The sequence below is a fragment of the Haplochromis burtoni genome, unplaced genomic scaffold, assembly GCF_018398535.1.
Source record: "Haplochromis burtoni strain Fernald_Lab_line unplaced genomic scaffold, NCSU_Asbu1 Contig_570, whole genome shotgun sequence".
In the NCBI taxonomy this organism is placed as follows: Eukaryota; Metazoa; Chordata; class Actinopteri; order Cichliformes; family Cichlidae; genus Haplochromis; species Haplochromis burtoni.
The window spans coordinates 192,346-218,467 of record NW_024582931.1 but is presented as its reverse complement, the minus strand read 5'-3'; the positions used below and the strand labels follow the sequence as shown (position 1 = coordinate 218,467).

The 26,122-nt window shown below is 39.6% G+C and overlaps 1 protein-coding gene across 3 annotated transcripts in view; it reads right to left on the bottom strand.

Moving 5' to 3' along the window:
* Window positions 1–26,122, bottom strand: part of LOC102303956 (cell adhesion molecule 2) — a 215,733-nt gene that overhangs the window by 41,935 nt on the left and 147,676 nt on the right. For all 3 annotated transcript variants that reach the window (XM_014329525.2, XM_014329526.2, XM_014329528.2), the window contains one exon: window positions 12,950–13,099. In XM_014329525.2, the coding sequence (XP_014185011.1) occupies window positions 12,950–13,099 (150 nt within the window). The remainder of the gene's footprint in view (window positions 1–12,949; window positions 13,100–26,122) is intronic.

Here is a 26,122-nt window from a genome sequence, read left to right as displayed (position 1 = left end):
ATGTTTACATTTTCTTTCATGTCAGCTTTTGAAAGCGTATTTGTATCTTATGATCATTTTAAAAAACACTCTGGGTTTTGTTGCCTCTCTAGACAGGGTTGAAAAGTAAAAGCTATTACACAGTCTGTTTGAGGAGTACTTTAGTCTGGCTGGCAGAACTATGAGAAATGATACCCAAGGTATCTAATACATCAATTATAACATCATAAAGCGTTAAGCTTTTCAGCCTTTCTTCAAACTCCAATCCAAACTTTAATTAATTTTTATATACTACGCAATACTAGGTGAAACATCTTTTAAATGCAAGGCAAAAATATACATTGTATCTTGTTATATTCCTGCAGCTAGACCATCAGATGTAATTTTACTAGAGATGGATGCAATTTCCCTGCGATAGACTGGTGACCTATGATAGCTGGGATAGGCTCAAGCCCTCCCCTGCTATCCTGAAACATATAAGTGGTTAAGAAAATGGATGGATGTAATTTCCCAGTCACTTGAATTTATTAATGGAGTAATACATAATAAGATATTTTTAATAGGCACCTTAATAAGGCTAAGATATAGATCAGGCCTCATTTCAAATTCTTTGAAAGAAGCCGGCGCTCTCTTTGTATTTAACTGGTTCAGCTGGCGTCTTATTGCAAAGCTGGATAGCTGCACTCTTTACAGTTCATCAATATGTTACTCTTTTTGCTGATGGGCATCCAAGCATGAAAACATGAGATGTAAGAAATAATTGTACTGCCTCACACTACTGGCCCAGTAGACAACGGTACTGGGGTTATTGTAAATCTGAATTGAAAAGATTTCATGTAGAACCAAAATGAACCTGGACCAAACAATTCTTCTGGGAATTTTCAGAATACGTGTAACAAAGAACAGAGGAACTGGGCCAGATAATTGCTCATAACTTTGGAAAGTCTAATGGTAATAATCTATGTGTTGCAAAACATTTTTTTCAAACCGTACACTATTATAATTTTGGGGATTTACGTGTAGTTTTTCCCGTGACAGTACTCGTGAAAAATTTGCTCATCTTCTATTCTCATTAAAACTTTGTGAAGCAGAAGGCATTCAGTGTTGCACAGGTAATAATCTATACGTAGTGGAAACTGTACCTTCGTAAATGTCAGACAGTGGCACATTTCTAGCCTTTCTAGGTGCATTATTTTGGAAGCTTCTATGTGTGCATGCTGTGATCACAGAGCTGAAAAATAAAGAGAAATGTCAGTGAGCAATGCTGTGTCATTTGGTCTGCCAAGACATGAAGGCTTTGCTTTGTGGGATCCAGGCTAAACATCTACCGTCGATGGCGAAAGTGTTGTAATCGGTTTGGCTAAACGACAGCTGCTCTGTCTCATTTATTATTGCATTTGTTCTGTCCTTTCCCGTTCTTCACAACACCGGTTATCGCTACACGTTGTGTACAGAGCCTGAGCAGACATGACAAGTTGATATGAGCACATGACATATCTGTAGGCTCCAGTGTAGTGACAGTACACTGCTGTTTCTGTGAGTGTCTGTATGAGTTCACATGCCCGTTAATGCAAGACCACAGAATTAGTTTCAGTCTAATACGCTGCCAGTTCAGCTGATGGTTAAAGCTCTCCTGAACAGATTCCTGTCGGATTCCTGTCGCGTGTCATCAAACTACACAAACAAATGCATAGACTTTGTCCCAACAAATAAAATAAGGCAAATATGGATTAAATCCCGACAAAAACTGCTCTTTGTCTCTGTTTATCTATCTTTCTGTCAGTCTCTCAGTTTCTCTCTTTCCACCCACCCTAAGACCTCATTCTGTCTACTCAGGCAGCTCCACTAACCTGTGAATGTGTAAAAGTTAAACAATGCTTCAGTTCAACTGTTGTCTTATTTGCTTTGGGCAAGGAAGTACAAGCAGGCAAATGTCAGGAAATACATTTACTGTAGCTGGCTCGCTTGCTGTTGCGATACAACTCTACCTTCATCCTGTCCTCTCTTCGAAATCCCACTCTAAGATTTGATTTGAGAGAGAATGAGGGGCATGAGGAGTTCATTGGAAAGCATCTAGACTTTTCTGATTTGCTGGTTTACTTAAGCAAAGTAATGAGAATGATTTGGCTTGCTGTGATGACATTACATTTATAATAAATGTGATTAATTGTAAAGTGACTCAGCTGTAACAAAACTTGATTGAATCAGTGGGAAAATCCTGTCAATCACCTCCTGATAAAGGAATGGAGAAAAACGATTAAATACTCCTCGAATACTGAATTTATATGATTCTTATTATTCAATACATAATCCGGATTTTGTAATCCAGTCATGTGTTCCTCCAGTAGTTTCCTCCAGTAGTTACAGGCAAAGATCAGGATAGATTCGATGCCAAAAAGCAGGATCATCCTGAGCCCCCTGGAAGGAGGGGATTCAGGCTGGGTTTAGAAACATGAAAGCTGTTATATATAGCCATGAAATCACAACATAGCTGTTAAGGATACTGCTAACAGTAAAAATACCCTTAGATTTCAGTCCCACTTCCATAATCAGACCAATTGATCAGCAAGTTACAAATAAAGTCTGTCTTATCTAGAAATGTAGTAAGGTGTATATGTTTTTGGACAATGATTCCATTTATTTTTGTCATTTTAGCATTGTACACTAATACAATGGACTGTAAATCAAATAATCAACGTGTGACATAAAGATTTTCATATTTAATCAAGGGGAGTTTAACAAAAGTTTAAAGAATAAAATAATTAAAGTTTAAATTAATTTAAAGTAATTAAAGTTTAAAAAAAGGTTGTAAACAAAACTAAATTCACTGTTTAAGAATTAAAGCCACTTTTATACCAGTGCCCAAAAACAATTAATCAAAAGAGACATCTAACTGGCAAGTCATTGTCATGGCCAGGCCTGTTCTTAGGTTATTTTTTTTCACTTGTACTCTCAATATGAGGTCCAAACACATGTTTATGTAAATGAGAGAGGCTGTCATTAGGCTGAAAATCCAAAACAAAGAGATCAATAATCAGGTACATTTTAAGAAGAAGAAGAAGAAGGATTGTGCAGGCTGATCAGCAACACTAAACATTCTGAAAGACAGCAGAAGACAGCTACAATGAATCATTGCACAGTTTCCAAAACCCACTCATATGATCTAACTAAGTTAAGAACGATCTCAGGCTGAGGTAGCCACATCATTGTCTACAATCCAGTGATGCTTTCACGCGGAGGATTTACAGCAAAAGAAAAATCACTGGTAACGCACATGAACAGAATGGCCAGATTTGAATTTTCCTAAACAAAACAGTTCTAAAAAGATTAGGACAGAAGAAACGAAAATTAACTTGTAGCGGAATGACGGCATATCACCTCATCTGTCAAACACGGTGAAGGCAATGTTATGGCATGAACATGTATGGCTGCAAGTGGAAGTGTTATAGTGTCACTAGTGTTTTGACTGCTGACAGATGAAACAGGATGCATTTGGAGGTTTACAGAGGGCTATACTCTCTGCTCAGATTCAGCCAAGTACTCCAAAACTTCACTATCCATTATACACTTTACCATGCACAGCCATAATAACCTAAACCTTTGAGAAACCAAAAAGTTTCTCAAAGAATAGAAATGGAATATTCCTCAAAGACCAAGTCATCTGATCTTAGCCCAACAGAGCATGCTTTTCAGTTATTGAAGAAAAAAAATACACGCAGGCAGCATTAAAGGCCTGTAAGTGAATTTGAGGAAACAACATTTGTTGACGTCCATGGGTTCTGGACTTCAAGTTTTCACTGGTTGCAAAGCATTTCAACACAAGTGTTAAACACAAACCATTTAAAATAATTTAAAATGATGTTAGTTTGTCCAATGACCTCCTGAAAAGGCTGTTTATAACAACGACTTTAATTCATAAAGAGTTAATACTTTTAGTATTATCTGAATTAAGACTAAAATGTTGTGCTATTGTCCAAATGCTTACCTAAATACCTAACTGGGAAGGATTAGAGTTACAGGGGTCGCAGAAGGCAAATGACAATCAAAGGACAAAGGCAGTGAAACTGGCTTCTGGAGAAATGTTTTCACTGTTTCTATCAGTGTAGTTTGAGGCCCTTCCCTTCAGCTAACCTGCACATTTGGGAATTGAGACATGCTCTGCGGATACAAAAGCATCTTGGCCCACACCTTTGTCAGGTTGCAATATGTCATTTACCCAAGAGAGACGGTCCTCCTGGATCTGGCACATATCTCTGAGCAGGAGATGTGTATGAAACTGCAAACCCATTGGGACATCAGCACCATCCACCCAGCTGATCAGGGCAGGGGAGAAGCTACTTAGCTCTAGGAAGACCAAGAGCAAGATCTCTCAGAGGGCAGAGCTGGGAGAAGAGCGCTGACTGGGTTAGGGTAAGCAGGAGAGGCCAGAAGCTCATGTGACCACATCATTACAACATCAACTTCTGGCTCGCCAGATGGAGACGGATACAATTAAGGGATGAAACACCAAATGAATGTAGCTTATATTTTTTAACATTTGGATTTTCTTTAGGGTTCAAATTTTATATACTAATTATACATGATTTATACAACATAAAAGCAGTGCACAGGACATACATTTTTCCACAGCATGTAGAACAAACAGTCGACCACTAGTCTTTCACATGAAAGCTTGTATATTGACAGAGAGAGTGGAGAAGAGGAATGCATCCTTTGCTATTTGTCTGCGAAGGTGCTGCAGCTGCATGCCATCCATTATAGACCATTAGTGCCGACAGCCCTGAATGTGTTCGTGGAGGACGGTGTTGTTGTCAACATCAAAGAGTGGCAGATTTGTATTCCACAATAACTACTGACGGAATACAACCACATTTTTTTTTTTTGATCACTGAGCCCAAGTTTGTGATTCTCTCTACATCCAATTACAACCGCTGATGGCCTCAGGCTGAGAACAGCATCCATGCTGAGGTTCCCATGAATGCAGCCGTGACGTCAGATAACAGTAAACGGCCGTAACACCAAAGCTCCAAGACTCTGAGAAGAAAAGCGCAGAGTGCAGAAATGGAAAGCTAAGACAAAGCAAAGCTTGCACAGACAGAAGGTGCAAGATGCTTTAAAAAAAAAATAAAAATTTGAAGTGACATTTTTATTATGGGTGGGAAACTGTGTATGGAGGCACACATGCTCTGTTTGTTCTGTGCAATTTTAATTTTTGATCCTTAATAAAAGATTCAATTAAATAGTGCATCTTCAGTAGTTCACACAGACATCTACCACCTTTGGTCAACATTTTAATATAAACAGGTGGAGTAGCGGTGTTTACGCCTCTTCCTCTTAGGCTCTAATCTGTTAACGTGTGTTGGGAAGCCTTTATTGCACTTATTGACATTATCTTTACATTTCACCATTAAAGCTCAAAACATAAGGTATGATCTGCCTGTCATGGACATTTTTCACCTCCTGGTTTTGCTATGAAACTGACTTTAATAATTAGTTAAGAACACGGATAATAGCAATGGCACAATACATGTTAAGTATCCAAATCTGACTATGGCACAGTCCGACCAGTGTCTTACCCAAACCTGCATTATAGTCAGCATTCACCTTTAAAAATGTGATACCACAGTGAAACTAAAAGGTATCTATTTAATCACTTTTCCTTTGTTCCCACAGAGAACAGAAGGCTTGAGTATTCAAAGCTCTGTCCAGCTCCACCAGGGTAACCCTACAGTAAGTTTGTTACCACACACAGCTGATGGCTTTGTGCTCCATCAATATGTTAGGTGAGCCTCACTAAAATTGCAAATATCACAGTAGATGACCACAGCATGCCAGCAAATTGTTTATATATGGTGACATGCACAGTGTGTGTGCAACTGGAGTCCAGCACATATCAAATTAGACTGCATACATACTGTAGCAGTTTTCCTGTGTTGCTTTGCGGAACCATTAAAAATGGCAGGAAAGGAAACGTGTATGTGAATGGATGGTAATTACATTTTTTTTTTTTGTTTTACACTAGACACGTGTTTATTGTATGGACATACAGAGTCCATATAATAGCCAGGACTTTCAAACTACTCACTTTTAACCTGTCATGTTTGCACATTTTACTGCTTCCTTATATTTTTTCTTCGCCTCTCTTCTGCCCTTTTCTTTCCCTCTTTCCACTGACCCCCTCCTTCCTTCTACCTCCCTGTCCCTTCATCTATCCAGGGACAGTATGTATTAGTATGGAACCTTGGCAGGTGTTTGTTCATTCAAGTGACACAGTTTTATAATGAGAAAAGTGCAAATTTCAGAATATACATTCAGCCGCCTGTGTCTGGATGTGACTGTTCTCTTTTCCTTGTCAACAACCCATCTGGGGACTTGAATTTGTCTGTGCGAATGTGTGTGTGTGAGGGACTGATAGGGAAAAGCAAACAGAATGCAATGCCTATTGAATTGCTTAATGTATATTCTCTATCTCAGGCATTCCTCAGCCTCCATTACCCGTTATAGCTTTCGGTGGAATACTGGCTTTTTAAAATGTAAAATGTGCCATACTCTATAGAGTAATTGGCTTGTGGAGATTTTTCCTGTGACAGAAATGATTTTCTTTCATCAGTCTCTACCTGCCATGTCGAGTTCAGTGGGACACCCTCGCCAGCCCTACTTCATTAAGTCCTTGTGAGAAGCGGGTCAGCGAGGAGACAGCTCTTGCCCATAAACTCTACTGTATTTTGCAGAGGAATACATTTTCCCCAGCAGCTCGAGAGCGGGGTGTCTATAAGGTGCTACATATTTTTACAGCTATCCTTCAAAATGACTTTGCAAAGCATTTAAAAGAAAGTGGAAAAGGTCTGCAGTGTTGTATCCTTGTTTTTATAGTGTTAAAGGTTCCCTGCAAACAACTCTTAATTTTAGGCTGCAGTTTAAAAAATGGATTTCTTTTTCTAAAAAAGAAACGAGAGAGAGAGAAATTATTTTCTATTCCCAATTCTGCACTCCAGAACTTTCTCCTTAAAGACAGAAAGAATAAGCCTGACACTATAAGTGTGAGGTAATTATTCCCATTTGCCTCCAGTATCCTTCTCTACACACTGTGAATGATAAGTGGCTCTACTAATAAAGACAGTAATAACTGGATCTGTTGCCTCATTTGACAGTGCACTGTCTTTCTCACCTCAGCCTGTTTTACATCAGAACGAGCAGAAATGACATTTGTCTGACACCAGTTTCTCCAATCCACAGTGACAACTATACAGAACTTTTAATTACAATACCTGCATGCACGTCTAAGTGCACTGCAAACAAAAGCAGGGTTTTTTCCCCCCCTTTTTTTCAAATCAAACGCTGAATGTTACATTCAAACACAGACATGCGCAAAGTGAAATGACAAAGAGAGAAGACGCAGAATGCTCAAGGTCAGAGAAAAAGTTTGCCTGTTTCTTTCACAGGTGATAACTGCATCTGAAAGCTCTCATAAAATGCCTCCTTAATTCGTCTCCTTTATCCCACCAAGGCCTACATTCCATCTCCTTTTCCTTCTTTTTCTTCCTCTCATGTTTTATGGTCCTTGTCTTGGAGAAAGGGGACTTGTTAGGGATCTTTGGAGATTTACAGTCAAGTTTTTTTTCTATCAGAGAGAACACCGTACCAATCTTCAGCCCGATATGAAAGGATGTTTCATAGAGGTACTCCACCAGGGGGAAAAAAGACAGCTGTCTCAAAAGTTAAACTTTCTAGCTAAGATTAACTTTTGAGAGAAAGTTCTGCTATCTGTTTAATAAAAAGTCTGTCAGGCATTTCTTATTTTGTTATTTACTTTGGAAAACTTTTAAAAGCCTATCCCCCTAAATTGCTCAGGCACAGATACTCTGAATGCATCAAAGCTTTCATGGTTGCATACCGGGGAGGTGGAAGGCTTGACATTCCACATGCACACACGTATATATGGGCTTACAAGCACAGATACACACGCTCACACAACCACAAACAGCCAGCAAATTGATTCAGACAGCTGAATATTTGATATCTTAGGACCTGAATAGTTTCATATTCAGCAGTTTGGGGGCCTAAAAATGAGCAGTTGGCCCTTAGCTGTTCACCCATAACACTAATCTTAATGTTTAAACAGATTCAATCAATCTGCAAATAGCGCAGCATAGACAGAGTTGTCCACCACAGGTGCACTCAGCACTTGGTCATTTTTCAAGAACCATTAACAAAGTATTGCTCATAGTTACATAAAAAAATGCTAAAAAATAACCTCTGCGGCAAACAGATCTGAAAATTTTGCCCATTTTTAGAATGCAGTTTTTAATTTGACTGTTCTTCTAATATGCCAGCGCATATGCGCGGGACTCAGGTAGCTCCCCGAGTTCACATTGCGTTAGAAGTTACAAAGACAGCGTGACCTCTTAATGGTCAGTTTGCCTTTTAAGCAGCATGAGGCAAGACCATAGTAACTGAAGAGCATGAAAAATGCTTTAAAATTTGCATTAATCTCTCAAAATCTAAGCATTAATAAAGCATTTAGCTGGAAAGATGTCAAACTAATTTCAGTGCCTATATATTCATAACAAATACATATACAGAACAGCACTCATGAGGATTTGCTGAATCTGTAGCATTTACATGAAAAGAACGGCATTCAATGGTATTTTTATCTAAAAGATGTTTCTTTTAGATCTTTTTTCTGAGAACTATTATTGTAAAATCCATTTTTATCTTTTTCTACTGTAAACAGACCAACTCAATGGCTGAGTGTTCAGAGTAAATGCCACATGGGTGCAAATATCTTTAAGGATCTTTAAGAGTCCCTGGTTTGATTCACGCTGAACTCAGACCTTTACTGCATGTCAATCTGCTCGCTTTCCTCACATTTCCTGCCTCTGCCACATCTACTCAGTGAAGGTGAAAATGGCAAAAAAATTAAAATAAAAATCTTCTCATAGTGCAACACGATAGTTTCCCTGTACTTGTGCACGCTTATCTAGCTGGGAAACTATTTCAGGAACTAAACGAGCAAATATAAATGATGTCAGTTCCAGAATAAAGCGTACTATTTCTGACCCTGAAGAAATACTACACCACCACACAGCAAGGCATGTCACTATTTTTTCCTGGAGGTTGTCCAAAGACAACATGACCTAAACCCAAATATCAGACCACTAATTACATTACTGGAGAAATGTGTGCAGCATCTTTTCTAGCCACAGAGCTCCCAGTACAAAGGCCTGCCGCTTTAGTATCATTTTGAACAGAACTATAATGTATTCAGCTCTGCCAAGTTTGTGCTGCAGGGAAACGCTTTATGATGCATGTAAAGACAGGTAAACCATGATCCTGCCATAGTCTGGAAGGTAGGGGTGGACAGATAATTAAAGAGAAGGGAAAAGAATCAAGGAAGTAGGTTGAAAATGAAAACCCACATGTGGGTGTTCAAAAAAGAAAGAAAGAAATGGTATGTAAAAGGGTTAGCGAATTATAGCAACCATGTTGAGTAAGTGATTTAAATGTCATACCATAGCGAGCGCTCACACATGATGAGTCCACTAAATAGGCTTGCAAATTTAGCCTGGAAAGTAATTATACATAGGCTCTTCCTAGTATGGGAATAACGAATATTTTGTAATTATGGGCCATTGCAGAATTTCTCCATCCAGGAAATAAAGCTATTATCAAGTCAACCAAAAGAGCAATTTGTAAGGAGATATTAGCCTCTTTTGAATCTTATAAAAGAGAGAATCCCTCTTGCCCAGCGCTCATCTCTCTCACTGTCAAAGCACAGCTTAAGTCCCTTAGTGGTAAGTGATGGAAAGGACAAAATTGGCTACATTCGGGACAATGACTTATTTGAAATTCAAACAACTCTTCACAGCCAGCACCTTTGAGAGGATGGGAGACAAGAGGAGTCTCTTTCATCTGACTAAATGTCTTAGAGGTGAATCTCAGCGCTGACATTAAACAACAACAGCCGAGAAACCGGCACCACTCAAAAGACTACGATGGAGTCAGTTGCTGCATTTGTCTTTCCAAAAGCAATATGTTTATGCTAATGCTCTGTGGCTGGGTTTAACCCCGGATGCAAGTGACGTTTTTTTGTGATTCGACATGTGGTCATGCAGGTGCGGTGCAAAGTCACCAGCCTGCTGCGCAGACGCGCATCAATACGGAAATCTGAAATGATTCCTTCGGTGGAGAGTGGAGAGAAAACCACAATTCATCACAATGATATTTACGGTAGCTGACTTTGAAATAGACCTTTAACATTTAAAGAAGAATTGCGTTTACACAGAGTAAACCTGCAGGTTCAAACAAGGTAGATGCTAAACTGCATGGAAAATATCTTGTACATTAAGAGACGGAGGGAAAAATAGTTTTTTCAACCACTGTGACATAGCAAAGTATGCAAAAAGTTGCAGAGTTGGGGTTGTATTTTTGAGCAACTGTGTGCTTGCCCTAATCCCCATCTTCTTCTTCCCAACAGGCAGCAAGGAAAATTAATCTGAAACCTACTGTGCTCAAAGGCGTTTGCAGCTGAGACATCTTTCCTTTCACACACTGCCAGTGGCACTTTGGAAACACTCACCATCTCTGTGCTCCCATCAGCATGTGCATCTGAATTTGCCACGTTCAGCAAGACAACTCCCAAAGCACACATACACACACATACACAAATACAGACCCAAACCAAAACAGCAACACAGCTCTGGAGCCTTAGTAGTATCCCCCTGCTTTTCTGATAATAAGAAAGTCCTTGGCTGGTTTTTCATTTCCAATCTTAGAGCCTTGCATTGGAAATGCCATGAAATAGACCCCCAAGCCCGACCCCTGGTGTGATATGGAATAACCTGCGAGGAACATCACCTGTTGAATTTGATGTTCAATGCAGCTTTTTACCGCTGCTCTTTCTGAAAAAAGGCAGGTAAGTGAAAACGTGAATGACGGAAAATTGAAATGCTTTGCCCCATGCATGCATTCAGTTACCCTATGCAAAAATACATACAAACAACAACACAGAAAACACACACGCGTACAGTGCATGAACACCCAAACGGACAAGGAAGCCCAGTGGGCAGCGGGATAATGGAAAAAGACTGTGTAAATCCCATATGTGCTTAATCCAGACACTTACAAGAGAGTGTGATTCATACTCTATGACACTCAAATAATACAGCTGAGAGATGCGCAGGGCACAATCACTCCAGCAGGCATGAACCAACTAAATAAGGCCCATGAATCCTCTTTATGGGGACACTACTGAAGATGGTGTAAAAGGTCAGGAATAAACCCTCTGTACTTATTAGCCATTAAAACAATGGCAGTTTCCTGCCACACCTAGAGTTTGTGTATTCACGCAGGATATTGTGTTTGCGTGCGTCAGTGAATGTGTGAACAATAACAAGGGCTTGCATTTGTTTAATGGAGAAATGTCTGTGTGGGAAATATGCAGCTCTCTGGTATATAAACTGTTATTCATACAGAGCTTCGATTCTTCTCTGCAGACACATCACTCCCAGGCTGTTTTCTCCCTGAAAGTGGGATGTGTTGATGAGATTGTTAAAGTCCTATATAACAAAACGCTAAATATTCTCTCCTCTGTTTGTACGCTGCAGCATATCCTCACAGTTGCAAAATGTTTACAAACCCATACATTTGAAGGATGAGTTTGATTAAGAGGGTATAAACACCTCTTATTATAAAAAAAGTGTGAAATCTCTCCTATTCAACATTTTTAAATCATTAAACTGGATTTAAACACGCCCCTCGCCCACGCACTTTAAGTGAAGTCTGTACTTTTTGCTTGTCACTCTTTAGGCACTTCTCACAAAGATGTGGCTTTCATTGCTGACGCTTTTATGTGCTATGAAATTTCACTGTAGCTTCAAAGTGTTTTTGTTCGCTTCTGCGTTATACGACAGTCATTTGGGTCCGAGCACCCATTGTAATACCTGGGGAAAAATGTACCACTAAATAGCTAACTGGATACTCCAGCAAGGTATGCTCTGCTGATGAAGGCTATAGCACAAAATGTGAAAATGAGTCTTTGAATATCAGCAACAACTTTATTGCTCTCACTTATACACGAGCCAACAATATTGCATCACTCCTAATATACTGTGTGCTGCAGACGCTAATGCTGGTACGAGCTAAGCACCAACAGAACGTGTGGGATGATCTTCCAACTTGACCAGAACATCAATTTAAACCTTTTAAGCACCGTTTTAAATTTAGATCGAGGGGTTATAGAAAATAAAAACGGATTTGATCCACCACATCATTTTTTTATTGGCGGTGGTTAATCTGATCGAAGGTTTGCACTGATCATGCTTGTGCTTGAAATGCCAGATAAGATGGATGAAAAATGCACTAGCCTGTTTTTACACCCCCACTTACCTTATTCAGTTATACTTTCCAATCATTCACCACAGACAACCGTTACAGTGAAGCAAAACCAACTGCACACAAACTGACAGAGAAGCTAAAGCCCTTAAACTGCAAATGGCAGGTGGTAATCAGCACTGGTTATACTGTTCAAAATAGAGCTGGTCACATCTACTCTCACCACTGACGGCTTCTTTGTAGCGATGTGTGTCTATCTATGTGTGTAAGGATGAACAGTAACAAAGTAAAAGAGTAATAACAACGGCATACTATACATCCACAGAGGGAAGCTTTGCAAAAAACATCATGAAAAGCAGCTGGGACACAAGTGTATCTGTTTCTCCTTACTGTGAAAGAACGTGCTGCACAGACATGAAAACACAAACTCGAGAAATGTGGGACAGATGCTGAGACACAGCAGAGACAGACACACAGAAAAAGTACGATTTTTTGTTTTTTTTAGGTCAATCTCCAACCCAAAAAAAAAAAAAAAGGATTCAATCCCGTTTTATGCATTCCTCTGCAAACCCAACATATACTTTTAAAGACCAGATCTGTCATGTGGTGGCTGTTGTCTGCTTCATCTCCAACTCACCCTTCTTGTCCCCAAAAAAGAGGGTCTGCTGTGCTGGGTTTGACCACTGGAGGGAGGTGTTGTCATTAAACTCCACACGGCAGGTTAGGTTCGCTATCCCACCCTCTGTCACAGTCACGTTCTGAACCAGAGGATACTGTCCGCTTATCCCTGCAAAACGACACAAACGAGAAACGTGTAAGAGGAGATGTGGATGCATCAGGTGGGGGACAGAGAAAGCTGCTGGGGCAGACAGAGTCAGACAGATGGCACATTTGCGATTGCTCAACTTGTACGGGTGCTTTGGTAATTAAATTCTCTTGATGAATTTCAATTCAGCACAAGGACGGTGATATAAAATAAGAAGCTCTGCAGGTAAACTGGGGAATTCGATTTTTATCCAGCTGTTTGATAAGGATGCTTGTAAAAATAAGTAAAATACTTTAATATCACTGGAGGAGTAAATCAGCTCTTCACTAGGGAAGAAAAGGGAAGAACAAAAATGTCTCGTGTGTTTGAAAAAAAGAAGAAGAAGCTTAACAGCCTAATTACAAAGCAAATGTTCAGGCAGACTGGCCAGTCACTACTGTGTGCTAAATTGGACCCTAACATTGAACACACAGGAGGCATTTAGCCCGCGGTACCAACCCTGAAACCTTAGCTACACAGGGAAGACCAATTAAAAACTGTTCTCTGTGGACTCGTGTGCATGCATGGATGTTAATTTGTGTTAAGCCTGCATCCAAAGAGAGAATCGCAGAGCTCAACTGAGTGATATCATTCTGGGTGACCTCTAAGCTGAATAGAGGGAGTTTTCAGGACCACGGACAGGTCACTTCTGGAGCCAGTTCATCAATAGCCGCCTGCCAGTTTTCAGAACTCTGGACAGCTCACACTGTTGCTCGTGTGGGTCTACATGCGTGTTTGGGTACGCTTTAGTGTGAAGGCTGAGGGAGCAAGTAAGCAAGTAAATAATAATAACCATAACTCTATCCCTGTCCCCATCCCCGGAGGACAGATTTTAAAGACTGTGTGAATGAAGGCTTAGGTAAGAAAGATTATTCATCCCCAGCTAACTCTCACGTCTTAAACCGCCATTCCTCCCCAGGCAAGGATTAGGAAACAGAGAAGAAAAGAAAAACATATATAAGGCGAAAAAAATATTTCAAATTTGTGAGATTTTAAACGCCACGATATCCACTGAACGCTGCTAATTGAGTTTTCTTACACAAGTTAATTATTGCACAGGTAGCATAAACAAACCCGCAGACGGTGTTTTGTCTTCTGGGCGAGCAGACGAGGCAGGGGAAACCCACGCCGAAGGATGTGCGGAGACAGGAGAAGGTGAGGTGAAGGAGAGAAAGAGAGGAAGCGACAGGTAAGTCATGGAGCACGGGTCATTTCCAGTGTTGATTAAGGCCTCCCGAGGTTAATCATGCGTGTGAGAGATAGAGCGGGAAGAGGAGGGAAACGAAGGAAAAATGGATGTGAGCTATGGGAGGCTAGGAATATGTTTTATTCATGAAAGTTTTGCATGAGGCATGATCTGCCAGCGATTTACCGTTCTGCTGCGCCTGCCCTCACTCTCTTTATTACTCCTTCTCTTTAAATCACTTACTTTTTCTCATTTTTTTCGCTCACGCACTGGAGCGACATGCGGCCCAGTGTGATACATTTTGTTTCCTTTGTGGTGGCCACAAAGAGAAGTTAATGGTTAACCGCCATACCCGATGGTACCAATGATGTTTTGTGAGTGAGATTTTGCAAAATATAATTTTAGTTCATTACCGCAGCAGATGTGTCTGGGGAGCCACTTGCTTGTTGTGTTGCCAACTCTTCACTTATATCTTAAAATATAATAGACGAGTTTGTTTTCCAAATTATCTGCTTATGACAAACAAGGAAGAATTGAGTGATTTAATGAGTATGGCAAAATGCCACGTATGTCTTGGGGGAAAATGAGCGTTTCCAAAATGTGGCTCGCTCATTCAGATTTTCACTAAAGACTTACGGAGTAACCAAATGCAAAAGTATCACAGCATCAGATTGTAATATCAGAAAATGATCAACTATATATATATGTATATATAAATGTGTGTGTGTGTGTGTAAAAAGATACATAGTCACTGTGCTATGATTCTAATACATTTTGACTACGATTCAAAAAGATCAAACTTTCTTCACTGGTTTTGGGCTCCAAATTTTTAAGTCTTACCAGCGGAATCTGATCGATATGTGAAAATCACTTGTTTTCTTTAAATTCAAACATTTATCCGTTTGTAAAATCACACATTTAAAAACGTTTACACCAGTGCACATGGCTAACTTACGCCCGCTCAATCACATCTCAAAATATAACACCCCATGATCCAGTGTGACTCTTCATCTAATACATTTGAATGCCCACATCGCTCTCTTATCACACCTTTAAAATGCTAGTTTGCAGCTTTGCCTCGTACTGACTGAGCTGATCCTGTTGGAATTTGATAAAACTATTTTTTAACAACAGCTACTTCAACAAGGAAACAGATGGATACCCTGGCTAATTACTCGGCATTGCGTTAGCACTATGTTGTAGATATGTTGTGTAACACACCTCATTTTATTTTGTTTTGAATGTAGCTTTATTCAAATCTGTATGCAGTTTAAACTGATATGGGTGTTTGCATAGCGTATTGATACGAAACAAAATAAGAGCTGTAGTTTTCTGCTACGAAGTGCAGCATTGTGTGAGAGGGAAACGTCAGCCTGCTGCAGGTCAACATGGAATGACGTAAAGCCTGTCACATACCATAACATTTTCAGCATAAGTTGGTTTGCAGTTCCTTTTCAGAATTAGATATGTGTAAAGCTATTTGGTCAGTGACTGACTGGTAGCAGAGGCACACTGGTCTATCAGGCCGATGTAAAGATATTTATGCCATAGGTTTACTTTGGCTAGACACACTAAACTATTAGCTTTTACATTTCGTCTCTTCTCTTCTTTCCTTTCCTCTCCTACACAGATCTACAATAGTCCGGGGATCCCTCTGTCTATGCTTTGCGTCAGTGTCTGGTGCTACACTTCCATTGGGACTGAAAGGGCCAAAGGGGCCACAATGATGGTTATATTAGAACAGCGTAGTGTTCTTTGCGCCTAATTGGCCAGTGGAGTAGGTTCTTTCATTCTCCCCTCTGGCCAGCCAGACCTGATTTAAATGTATCTCCTGAGGGAAGGAGGCAGCTGTTCTCTCCTGATTTCCATGTCTAAATTTAGGCCCTTTCCTCACTTCAACTCCACTCTTTCTCCTACTTTCAGTTTCTTGCTCTGTCTTTTCCAGTTCACATCCATTCCACTCAATTCCCTCCACCCTCTCTGTCACGTTTTTTCCTCTAGTTGATCCCTGAAGGGTGGCATTTCCACTTGCTTTGTCTCTCATTTTCATATTCTCTCTGTCTCCTGCTGCTCCCTAGTCTTTAAAGTTTATCTTGATCCTACCTCTTTTCTGTTGCTCAATTGTGCTCTATCTGTCACGGCGAATGGGGTCATTTTAATTGCCCTCCACCTTGACTGACATGCTAAGGCTAAGACAGGTCAACAATCCTCTCATCTACATGACATTATAAAGTAATGACATTATGAAATTAGCTCTGCTTTATTTAGCTCGAATTAGATCATTTACTATACTGTGCTAAAGTTTCAGACACTTTAGCTGTAGATTCTTATCCATCACAAATTACCATAAAGGTGGGCTCTGATTGGCTCTTAATTCATTCTGCAGCATCAAAAGAACCCTGCATGCACACACGAAGCTGCTGTAACTTCAGTGACAGGAGGAACTAATGCTATAGCCCCCACACAGCTCCCACTTTACTTTTAGTGCCTAAACATGAAAGGCATTATAGAAAAATGCATGGACCAATTCAGCCGCTTCTTGCCCAAGCAAATGACTGGACAAATAACACTGATACGAATATAAGAGTATCCTGGGTGCTTCCTGTCTGCTCCCCCACATGACCTTTCAAGCAAGAGCAGCCGAGTCTACTAACCTTTCTTATTTAGGCATTCAAGAAGCAGAGAAAAAGAGAGAGATGCAGCAGACAGATGGACAGCCTGGAGCTACTGACCTTTATACCAGGACTGGAGCTCAACTGAGCTGTAGAGCTGTGATGTATGGCCGAGAATACAGGATTACAGGACGGGAAGAGGCAGGCCACAGTTTTGATTAGCTGAGTCACCCTTTAAGCCAGTCAAGCACAAGTGATAATTGCAGGCTTGGGATCACGCTTAAAATTTAAAGGACAATTCCAGATTAGTAAAGCATGCCCATAATTTGTGTGGGTTATGAAAAGTAAGATGTGAGAACTGGCAAGGAGCTAAGAGTTAGCTTGTTAAGTCTGGCTATTATCTACCACGTTAAATACAATAATAAATATGTGTATACATTTTTCTGCTTGCCTTTGTTTCCTTGTCCACACAAGTTAGGTTAATCTCTGGGTTTGTTTAAAACTTTAATTTTATTTCCAGCGCTGGGAAAAGAGAAATTCTAATACTGAGTGGGAGCTCTTGTGGGACTCCCTTGGAATTAGGAGGCACAATGTTATTACCGCAAGTAAGAACAATAGTCAAAAGCACAAAAATAAAACCCACAATGTAACACAGTAGAACTGCATTTAAACTGTTAAGCTCAGAGCAATTAATCATTTGAACCTGAACTAGATCTGCAGGGCCTTAGAGAAAAATTTCCCATTATCGCTATACGTTATAATAGAAGAATAAATGTATTATGAGCACTTGCTGATGTTTTTCCAATAATCCTGTGTTAAAAAATGTGCATTTGAAACCGCATCGAAGGTTTAGCCACCCTGCAAAGCATATTCTCAGATGCTCTGACACTATAAAGCGTGGCCTTTAAGTGGCTCACTGTTAAAAAAGGCATCCCACTAAGAAGATAACGAATGAGAGGCAAAAGATTACATAGGACATGACAGCTTTGCCATGACCAGTTAGTGTCTATAAGGTTACACAGGTGGCTACGCAGCTGGGTACACAAGGTTTTCAGAGTGATTCTCAAAGTGTCAGGCAGCAGGGTGGCCTGGTGATTGGAGAGAAGGTACAAGGTCAACAGTTTTATCATCTCAAGAGCTGGTGTGAATTCATCAGCCAGGGATGTATCCTGTCACAGCGTCCTTGAGAATAAAAACTCTCCAACCTCTTCACTTGTTTAAAGCATCAGAAAAAATATTGAACACGCAACTGGAAAAAAATAAACATAAAAATACGAATACGCTGTCATCTCCAGGAAGGAAAGGCTAGGGCTGATCACATGAAGCACAAAATGTGGTTAGTAACTTCCTGGAACAGAAGTTAACATGTCAGAGAAGAGCATCATCACTCACTGCCCTCACTCTGGGACTCTCCCTCCAACTGTGACAATTTTCACACACGTTTTTCTCAAGAACACGCTGCGTACACGGGGTTGTCTCTTTTCTCTTTAGCGGTGACCTTTTTCACGCCTTCTATCAACATCCATCCTAAATCAATGTTGCATCTCCAATGTGATTTATCAACATTTCATAACACTATTACGCCCGGCATAAAAAGCCAGCCTTTAGTGTTCACTATGAAATGAAATTGCATGTTCCTGTGGGAAAAAAAGGGTAATTACCACTGCGACAAAAAGTATATAGCAGCTTTTAAGAACAAGAGCATGAGTGGAGTCTAAAGCACCATATGTAATTTATCTTTTGAATATCTTGAAAAGAGAAGACAAAGTGAAATCTCCAGCAATAAAAACACAATTGAATGCATTTAGACTGGTATTGCTTGAAAAGGGAGGCACAGTTAGATTTAAAGCACTTTCACTGCTGCCAAAACACTCATAAGTGGAAATATTTAAAATCTGCCTTCCATTTTTCTCCCTGTGTGCATTTATCCATTAAAACCTTGTATAGCTGGTGAAGACTTCACACAGTTCTAATTGTTGTTATCATCTTTACACCTCTTCCTCTTTCAGTTGTGTTTTGGGGCTAACCTTTCTTTTTCTAATGTATAATCCAAACTTCAGTTAACTAATACCTGACAATAAATATTTATACAGTTGACATATCATACATTCTATTATTCTATATCTAAGTTTAGTAATCTTTATTAAAATAAGTAAGACCACTAGTAAGTTGTTGTTTTATCAGGTTCTCCAAAGATATTCCCTTAAGAAGCACCCACACTCATCGCCCATCACTTTGTAGCTGATTGTCAGTTACTAGCAGATATTGTAGGGTCTGGTTGCCTAAGTTACATAGTTACTAATCAGTGGTTTTCTTCATTTTTATTTTTAATTGCTGGTTGAGAAGCTCAGGACCTGCCCGCCTTGTGTCACCACAAGTTATATCTCCTGCCGTCACCTGAAGTCGCTGTATGTCACTGACTTTTTGTGGCTCCTGGGCAGCCTGTTGCTGCTTGTCGCTTCCTGTGTGGATTTGGCTTTTATTTAGGTGATGATGGCAGTGGAGAGTGCTGTTGGACATCTCAGTTCGATGTTTCTTATAGGTGATCCCTTGTGACCTACAGATCATATTATTTTCATCCTTAAGAGATCATTCCCATCTGGATTGAAATGTTTCACTACAGCGCCAAGGTAATCACTTAGAACTGCCATAGTTCCCTCTAAGAGGGCAAGTGATCACACACAGTGCCATCATTATGCCCCTCACAGCATAACAGAGCCACCTGATCCCCTCTCTGTAGGGGTCTACAGTTCAGGTGTTTACTTTAATCCGTCACCTGTCCATATATGAACGATATTGTTATGCAAATGGTCATAAATTGGGTTATAGTGGTTCTCTCTGTTTTCATTCTTATAACTGAATAAACATTCACTTTTCAGCTTTGTTCTTTTTCTCTTGGCAAATGAGGCGTATGTAAATTGCGCTTGCAAGCGAGCATGCCCGCGTGTGAGTATTTCTAATCTGAGCTTGCTCTTTTGACAATGATAAGTTTCTTGCTGTGAGCAAATTGAATGCAACCCCTGCAGAGGGTGGAGCTACCTTTGTATTCAGCACGAGCATACAATTACCTCAGGACAGTCATTTTTGATCTGGAGATATGAAATTAATTATTCGGCACCAGAGAGGCTGGCTACGGCAGTGCTGTTGTCATTTACATACAGTAATTAGACTGGGCAGCTGTTGGTGCTGCCGTTGCAAACTTGACATCCAACTTGGCCCTTGGAGTCAGATCAACAAAATATCACCTACTTCTCCATGGTGCTGTTAGGTGTTGTTTAAGAGCAGCGTTACAGAGAGAGTCCAGGTTTGTTTGTGTATGTTTTTTCCGTTTCCACTGAGTGGATAATGTTAACACATGCTGTTCATGTAAGGACAATAATAACATTTAATATGATATAAGGGCAAACACAGAAGAAGAAGTGGTGTTTCTCGAGTTTACAAAGCACTACTAGAAACAAACATGCCAGCTCACGTATCTCCTCTTGACTTTTTTGTTGCTGTTTTTGATGACAAAGACCTGCCACAGCCGAACTTTTCTGCGATGCCACTTTTCAGGAGCCAAACCTACACATCAAAATTTATAAAAGCCCACAACCCAAATTCAAATTGGTGACCAGACATGTTTCCAGACACTTCTACCATTTGCCCAGTATTTTCTGCCCTTGATTCAGCCACATCAATTTAAAGGGCAGAGATATAAACCTCTGCCCATTCTCAGCATGTTAGCTGCCTGAGTTCAAGCTTGCTCAGTCCAGAATGGCCAGGGATCTCACTATCCTTTCTGAGCCAAGGTCAGACATCTCACAGTTTTATGACGGAGGTAAACCAGGCCATCATAAATACTTCATACAGTGCTTTCTTCCAGCTAGCAAAAGCAAACAAGCAAGAAGAAGAAGAAGAAGATGAAGCTGAGAGCAAAAGACAATTAGGAAAGGATATAAGCACATATTTTGACATGCAAAAAAGAAAGGAGAAAAAAGGAAACAACTGAGGCGAGAGCAGAAACAAAGGAACAATATCTTAAATGTTTCCTTCTAGCCATGAAAGAGCCAGTTCTTGCACAGCTAAATTCTCTGAACTGTCAAGTAGAAACTTTGGAAACATTCAGAAATTATGCAGTCCTGATTTATACATAAAATATAAGCAGGTACTATTAAATACATATCTTTGTGTACCCTCTTTGTGCTATACATACTGCTGTGTGCTTTATATGTAATAGTAATAGGTGCAATATCCACTGAATTTTATCTTCACTTTAGTGTTTTTCAAAATAGCAAGATCACAGCTTCATCTATTGAATTATTCACTTTATAAGGCCATGAAGGCAAAGCTTTGGCTAGATTTCTTCTTGAATATAAGGCCAAGCAATATTAGCAGGCATCCACACGTTTACTGGCTTAGTAGGTCATTCAAATTAAATATCATAAAAGCATAAGGGCAGGGAAATCAAATTTATTGTGTTTTCTTGCAAAATGATGTGGAGGAAGAGTGTACTTGACTTCATCTTCTTTTTTATCACAGGAAGGATTTCATCTCTTATGCTTTCATACAGGGTGAGAGCAGGATAATCGCAGGCTAGGGTGGCATTCATGAGGGAAATCAAACTAATCACTGCTGCCACCAAAAATCCCCAAATTCCCCAAATCAACATGACACAGTGTGATTTTCTAATGTGTAGTGATGTGTTGACAGATTCTGTTCATTTAAGAAGGATCTGGGGAAATGCTTGTCACCCCAGGGGGACCTGCAAGATTCAGTGGGCAGAAAGTACTAATTTAAAAAAAAAGAAAAGAAAAAAAGAAACAGCTCTCATCATTTGGTTGGTGTCAGACTTACTTTGCCACAAAGCACTTTTGCCACAGCTATGAGTCAGTCACAATGACAGGGCTGATACTAGCTGCAGTAAAAGTTACATGTTTTTCATTTTCACTGAAATCACTCCAATTGACGATTACCGGTCTTACAAATCAACAGTTCAGATTATGTCGTGGTGGTTGGGGAGAGGAAGGATAGATGGGAAGTTAACATTTTTGACACGTGGAGAAGAGTGCATCCCCATGGACGTAAGGTTTCCATACAGTCTTACCTTGCATAAAACCTCCAAATTTGATCAAACTTTCCCGTCTGTTTCACACTATTTGAAAACTTTAAATCTCATAACTTAATCCAGTTATTATTATTGTGAAATGCACTAACTGAATTTTTTATTTGAGTTTTTAAATCCACTGTCAAAACACTTGTAGTACAGCCTCTTTTGAAGAAGAGTTAGAACTCAGATACTAGAATACTGAGTAGAGACAGGCCACTATCACATCTTCATTTAGTAGAGCACATAATACCACAGAGACTGCCCTCATTTCCTGTGGTGTTGCACAGGGCAGGTGTCTTGGTCCATTACTTTCCTCATTATACATGCTACCACTTGCCAACCTTGTCAGCCAGCACACCATGCACTGCTGTAGTTACACATTCACACTTTTTCTGTAGAACCAAAACAGTTTGAGCCCTGAGAGGGAAACTCTTAGAAATATATAGGCAATAATTCCAGCTGCAAAAATACCTCGATCCACACCTGTCAGTTGCAAAACTGACACTGTGCCTCTTCAGTAAATCCCAGTCGTTGCTCTTTAATGCCAAAAGAGGGTTTTGTGCTGGCGCAGACTGTTAGTAAATCTAGCCCTTGTACTCTTGGATCCTCTACTGCCAAACTGGAAGACAGCCAATATTTTTCACAGACATCCAATGTTTTTTCGTCTGGGGATGCAGTTTTCGTCGTTAATGCTCCTAAACTTTGAGAGCCGTCTGTCTCAAAAGATTAGGAAAGCAAGCTAGATAGATACTTTAAATAAATGTAAATACAAAATTTAACAAGTGCACTTCCTCCTTATCAATCCTGCTACAGATCAGATTCAAAAGTTTTCTTTGTTCTTTGAGGTTTTATGTATGTTTTATATGTTTTTTTTAAATTGTCTTTTGCTTGTTTTTTTTGTCTGTTTTAGCAACTTTGTTATATTAAATTTCCTAGTATACTATATCCCTTTAAAACTTGCCTTGTGTTATGTTGAACAAGAATGGGTTTGCTGATAACAATTAGCATTTATTTTTATTGAATTTTAAAATCCCCCAAAATAACTTAAATTAAGTCAACTCAGTTTTATTGTTGTAGGGCAATATCAGAGTTCAGGGTGTCACTGTAATAATTTTCGACTTGTTTTAATGCAGTAAAATGGACGTATCACTATAGGAGGGGTGGACAACAAGCAAGGGGTTGCACACAAACAGAAACGGGACATACAAAGAGAAGAAATATGCTGAAATCTATGAATTTAGGCAGGTGACATAAATGAAACAGTTTCACATGTGTAGCTATATTACATTTTAATAATATCAGAGTATATGGAAGTGCCTAAAAAGTTTCAGTCCATCAGAAGGTTATAGTCGTGGCTGCAAAAAGACTTCCGGTCCTGTAGAAGTCTATAGGAAAACAGCTTTCTGATATATATTTTAAAAATGTGTGTGTGCCTCCAGTGGCATAACCATGCACCGTGCTGAGGTTCCAGCTTTTACAGGTTTTCCTTTTTGGACTTTCAGGGGTTGATTGAGACGATCTGCAAGCCTGGATCCACACTAATTTTCCCATGTGTGCTATAATTTATGCTTGCAAAAATCCTTATCACAACTTTCCTGATGGTATGCATATTCTTCAAGTTACAATTTTCTTCATCTAAGTGAACAACTCATTGTACATCATGAGTAGGCTGCAAACAAGAGCTGCTTGTGACTTTGTATTCTTTGAGTTGCAGTAGTTGTGTACAGAAATGTATGGAAAAGCAGAAAACGGGTGTCAACCTGTGGCTTGCAGCAAACTTACTAAACTTCACAGTTTTGTGCTTCCAAAAGCTCGGGGCAAGATTATCTTTAAATAGATATAAGATAAAAAAATCAGTCAAAAAACAGCTTCGACACAGCTTCTGAGAGAGACCTTGCTATGTAGTACCAGATGTTAACAGCGCATCTTTTATGTCTTAGAGTGAGCCTTTTTTATAATGAGAAGAGGCCTTTTGCAGAGTTTCTAACACTGAGTTTCGCATTGACTCTTTTTCCATTGACTGAATAAATGCTTTTGGGCCAGTGTGCATCACTTGATGAATACAGATGTTATAGTAATGCGGTTTGGCCACTAGGCCAAAATTGCTGCTTTGGGATGCTGGGAAGGAAAATTAGGAAAATTGAGTGAAACTTATTAAAAGATGTTATGATTGTGTATTTACAATATGCAGCTAATAGCTTTAACATTTGAGCAGAAAATAAACGTTCATTTGTTCATTTGAATTATTCTCAGATGTTTTCTCAGATGTGACTCTGTAGAAACACCACCACTGCAGCGCTACTAGGAATTAGTGAGGAGACCCACATGCCATCTACATAATATATAGACAGTATTTTATCAGTGACTACTTGAGTATTTTATCAGCAGCCCTTTGTAAATATTTTGGCCAATCGATTTATGTGTTGTGTTGTGTATGGTTATGGTGCAAGTGAAGCATGTACAAGACTCACTCTAAATAATGATTTTGTAAAGTTTAAAAAACACTAATTAAATTTAGTTAGAAATTGTGTCACTTGTGCACATACAAGTGCTATATATTTATTTTTTGTGCTGTTTTTTTGCTCTTCGTGCTCATTTGCAATGCTGACTGGGAAATATAACTGCGATGTAAACTTCCACAAGTTAAAAGAGAGAAAAAAGTAGAAGAACAGAAAAAAAAAAAACATCTTTGAATTAATCTTTCATGCTGTATGCAGTAATTGGCGATGCTATATATACATTTACAAAAGAATAAAGGCACCCTTAACCATCCACTCAGTCCTTCAGTTGCACACATACCGATGAACCGATACTTTGAGGTGAGCTAAGCCTTTATCCACCCACTGATCAGCATGAATCTTATCTGGCTTGTTATGTTTTCCTACCAGTAGCCTCATTATAAGGGTAAGAGAGGCAGGCCCGAGACATGTGCTCGACTCTGATCTACACATCTTCTGTTCCCCCTATTAAAGAGTGCAATGGATTTCCTATACTGCTGCGGTAAGATAGAAAAGCATGATAGTCAGGTTAGGGTAGCCTTTAAAGAGAGGATTGAATCAAGAGTGAGTGAGACAGAGATGATACAGTTAAACACACGCAGCTGGATGCTGATCAGGAAAGAGGTGGTCTAAATTCATTATGCATTCAGACGCAGCAGGAAAATGAGAAAAAACTGTAGCGAAGTGTTGAGGGGGAATGTGATGTTGATCCTGTGACTACTATCACTGCAGCTGAGGATAGCAGGGAAGGAGGACGTAAGGCGATGACAGGGTTTTAACATGAGGATTATACCAAATCTACCATTCAGCAGCAGGCAAACTCTGAGAACAACAAGTGTTGCTTCCTTCACTTGCAATTACATTCTGACTGGGTTAGTAATATACAGCTTTTTAGCATTGCATGTTAAGATGCGCCATAAGGAAACAAACACTGGAAGGACCTGTGCAGAAGGTCCGTACGAGCTCTGAGCACAGAAATAATTCTATAAAATGTTACTTTTCTACAGGAGGCTTCTCGATTAAGATAAAAGCTGTTCAACTGAGCTGTTTTGCTATTTTATTTAAAATAATGAGCAACTTGCCATATTTCCTCTGTCTTGATTGCCTCTGTTTATTCATTTTATTCCATACTGACTCCATGAATTTGCGATCAGGGCTCATGCCATCTGCTGTGGGAGCCATGTTCTTCTTGTTGTCGAGGATTGTTCTTTCTGGTTCTGACTGCCCTATTGTTGTCACAGTCATGCTGCACGATGAATTTGGGACTGAGCTCCAAAGCGATCTCATCATAATAACCTGAGTTATATAAAAGCCAAACACTTTCGAGTTCTGCCACTTTAATTTAAAAGTTTGGCTCAGATTATGATTCTTGAAGAAATGGATTTATTGCATAATCACTGCGAAACATCTATAAAATTTAAAAAAAAAAAAGGAGCTTCATTTCTGCCAAATATGCTTTGATACAGTTTGAGTGTTTTTATTAGGTATGCCAACCTTAGCTGATACCAATCCTTTCATCTGAATTATGATCACATCTCCGCTTAGGAAGTGACTGTTGTGTGTGTGTGTGTGTGTGTGTGTGTGTGTGTGTGTGTGTGTGTGTGTGTGTGTGTGTGTGTG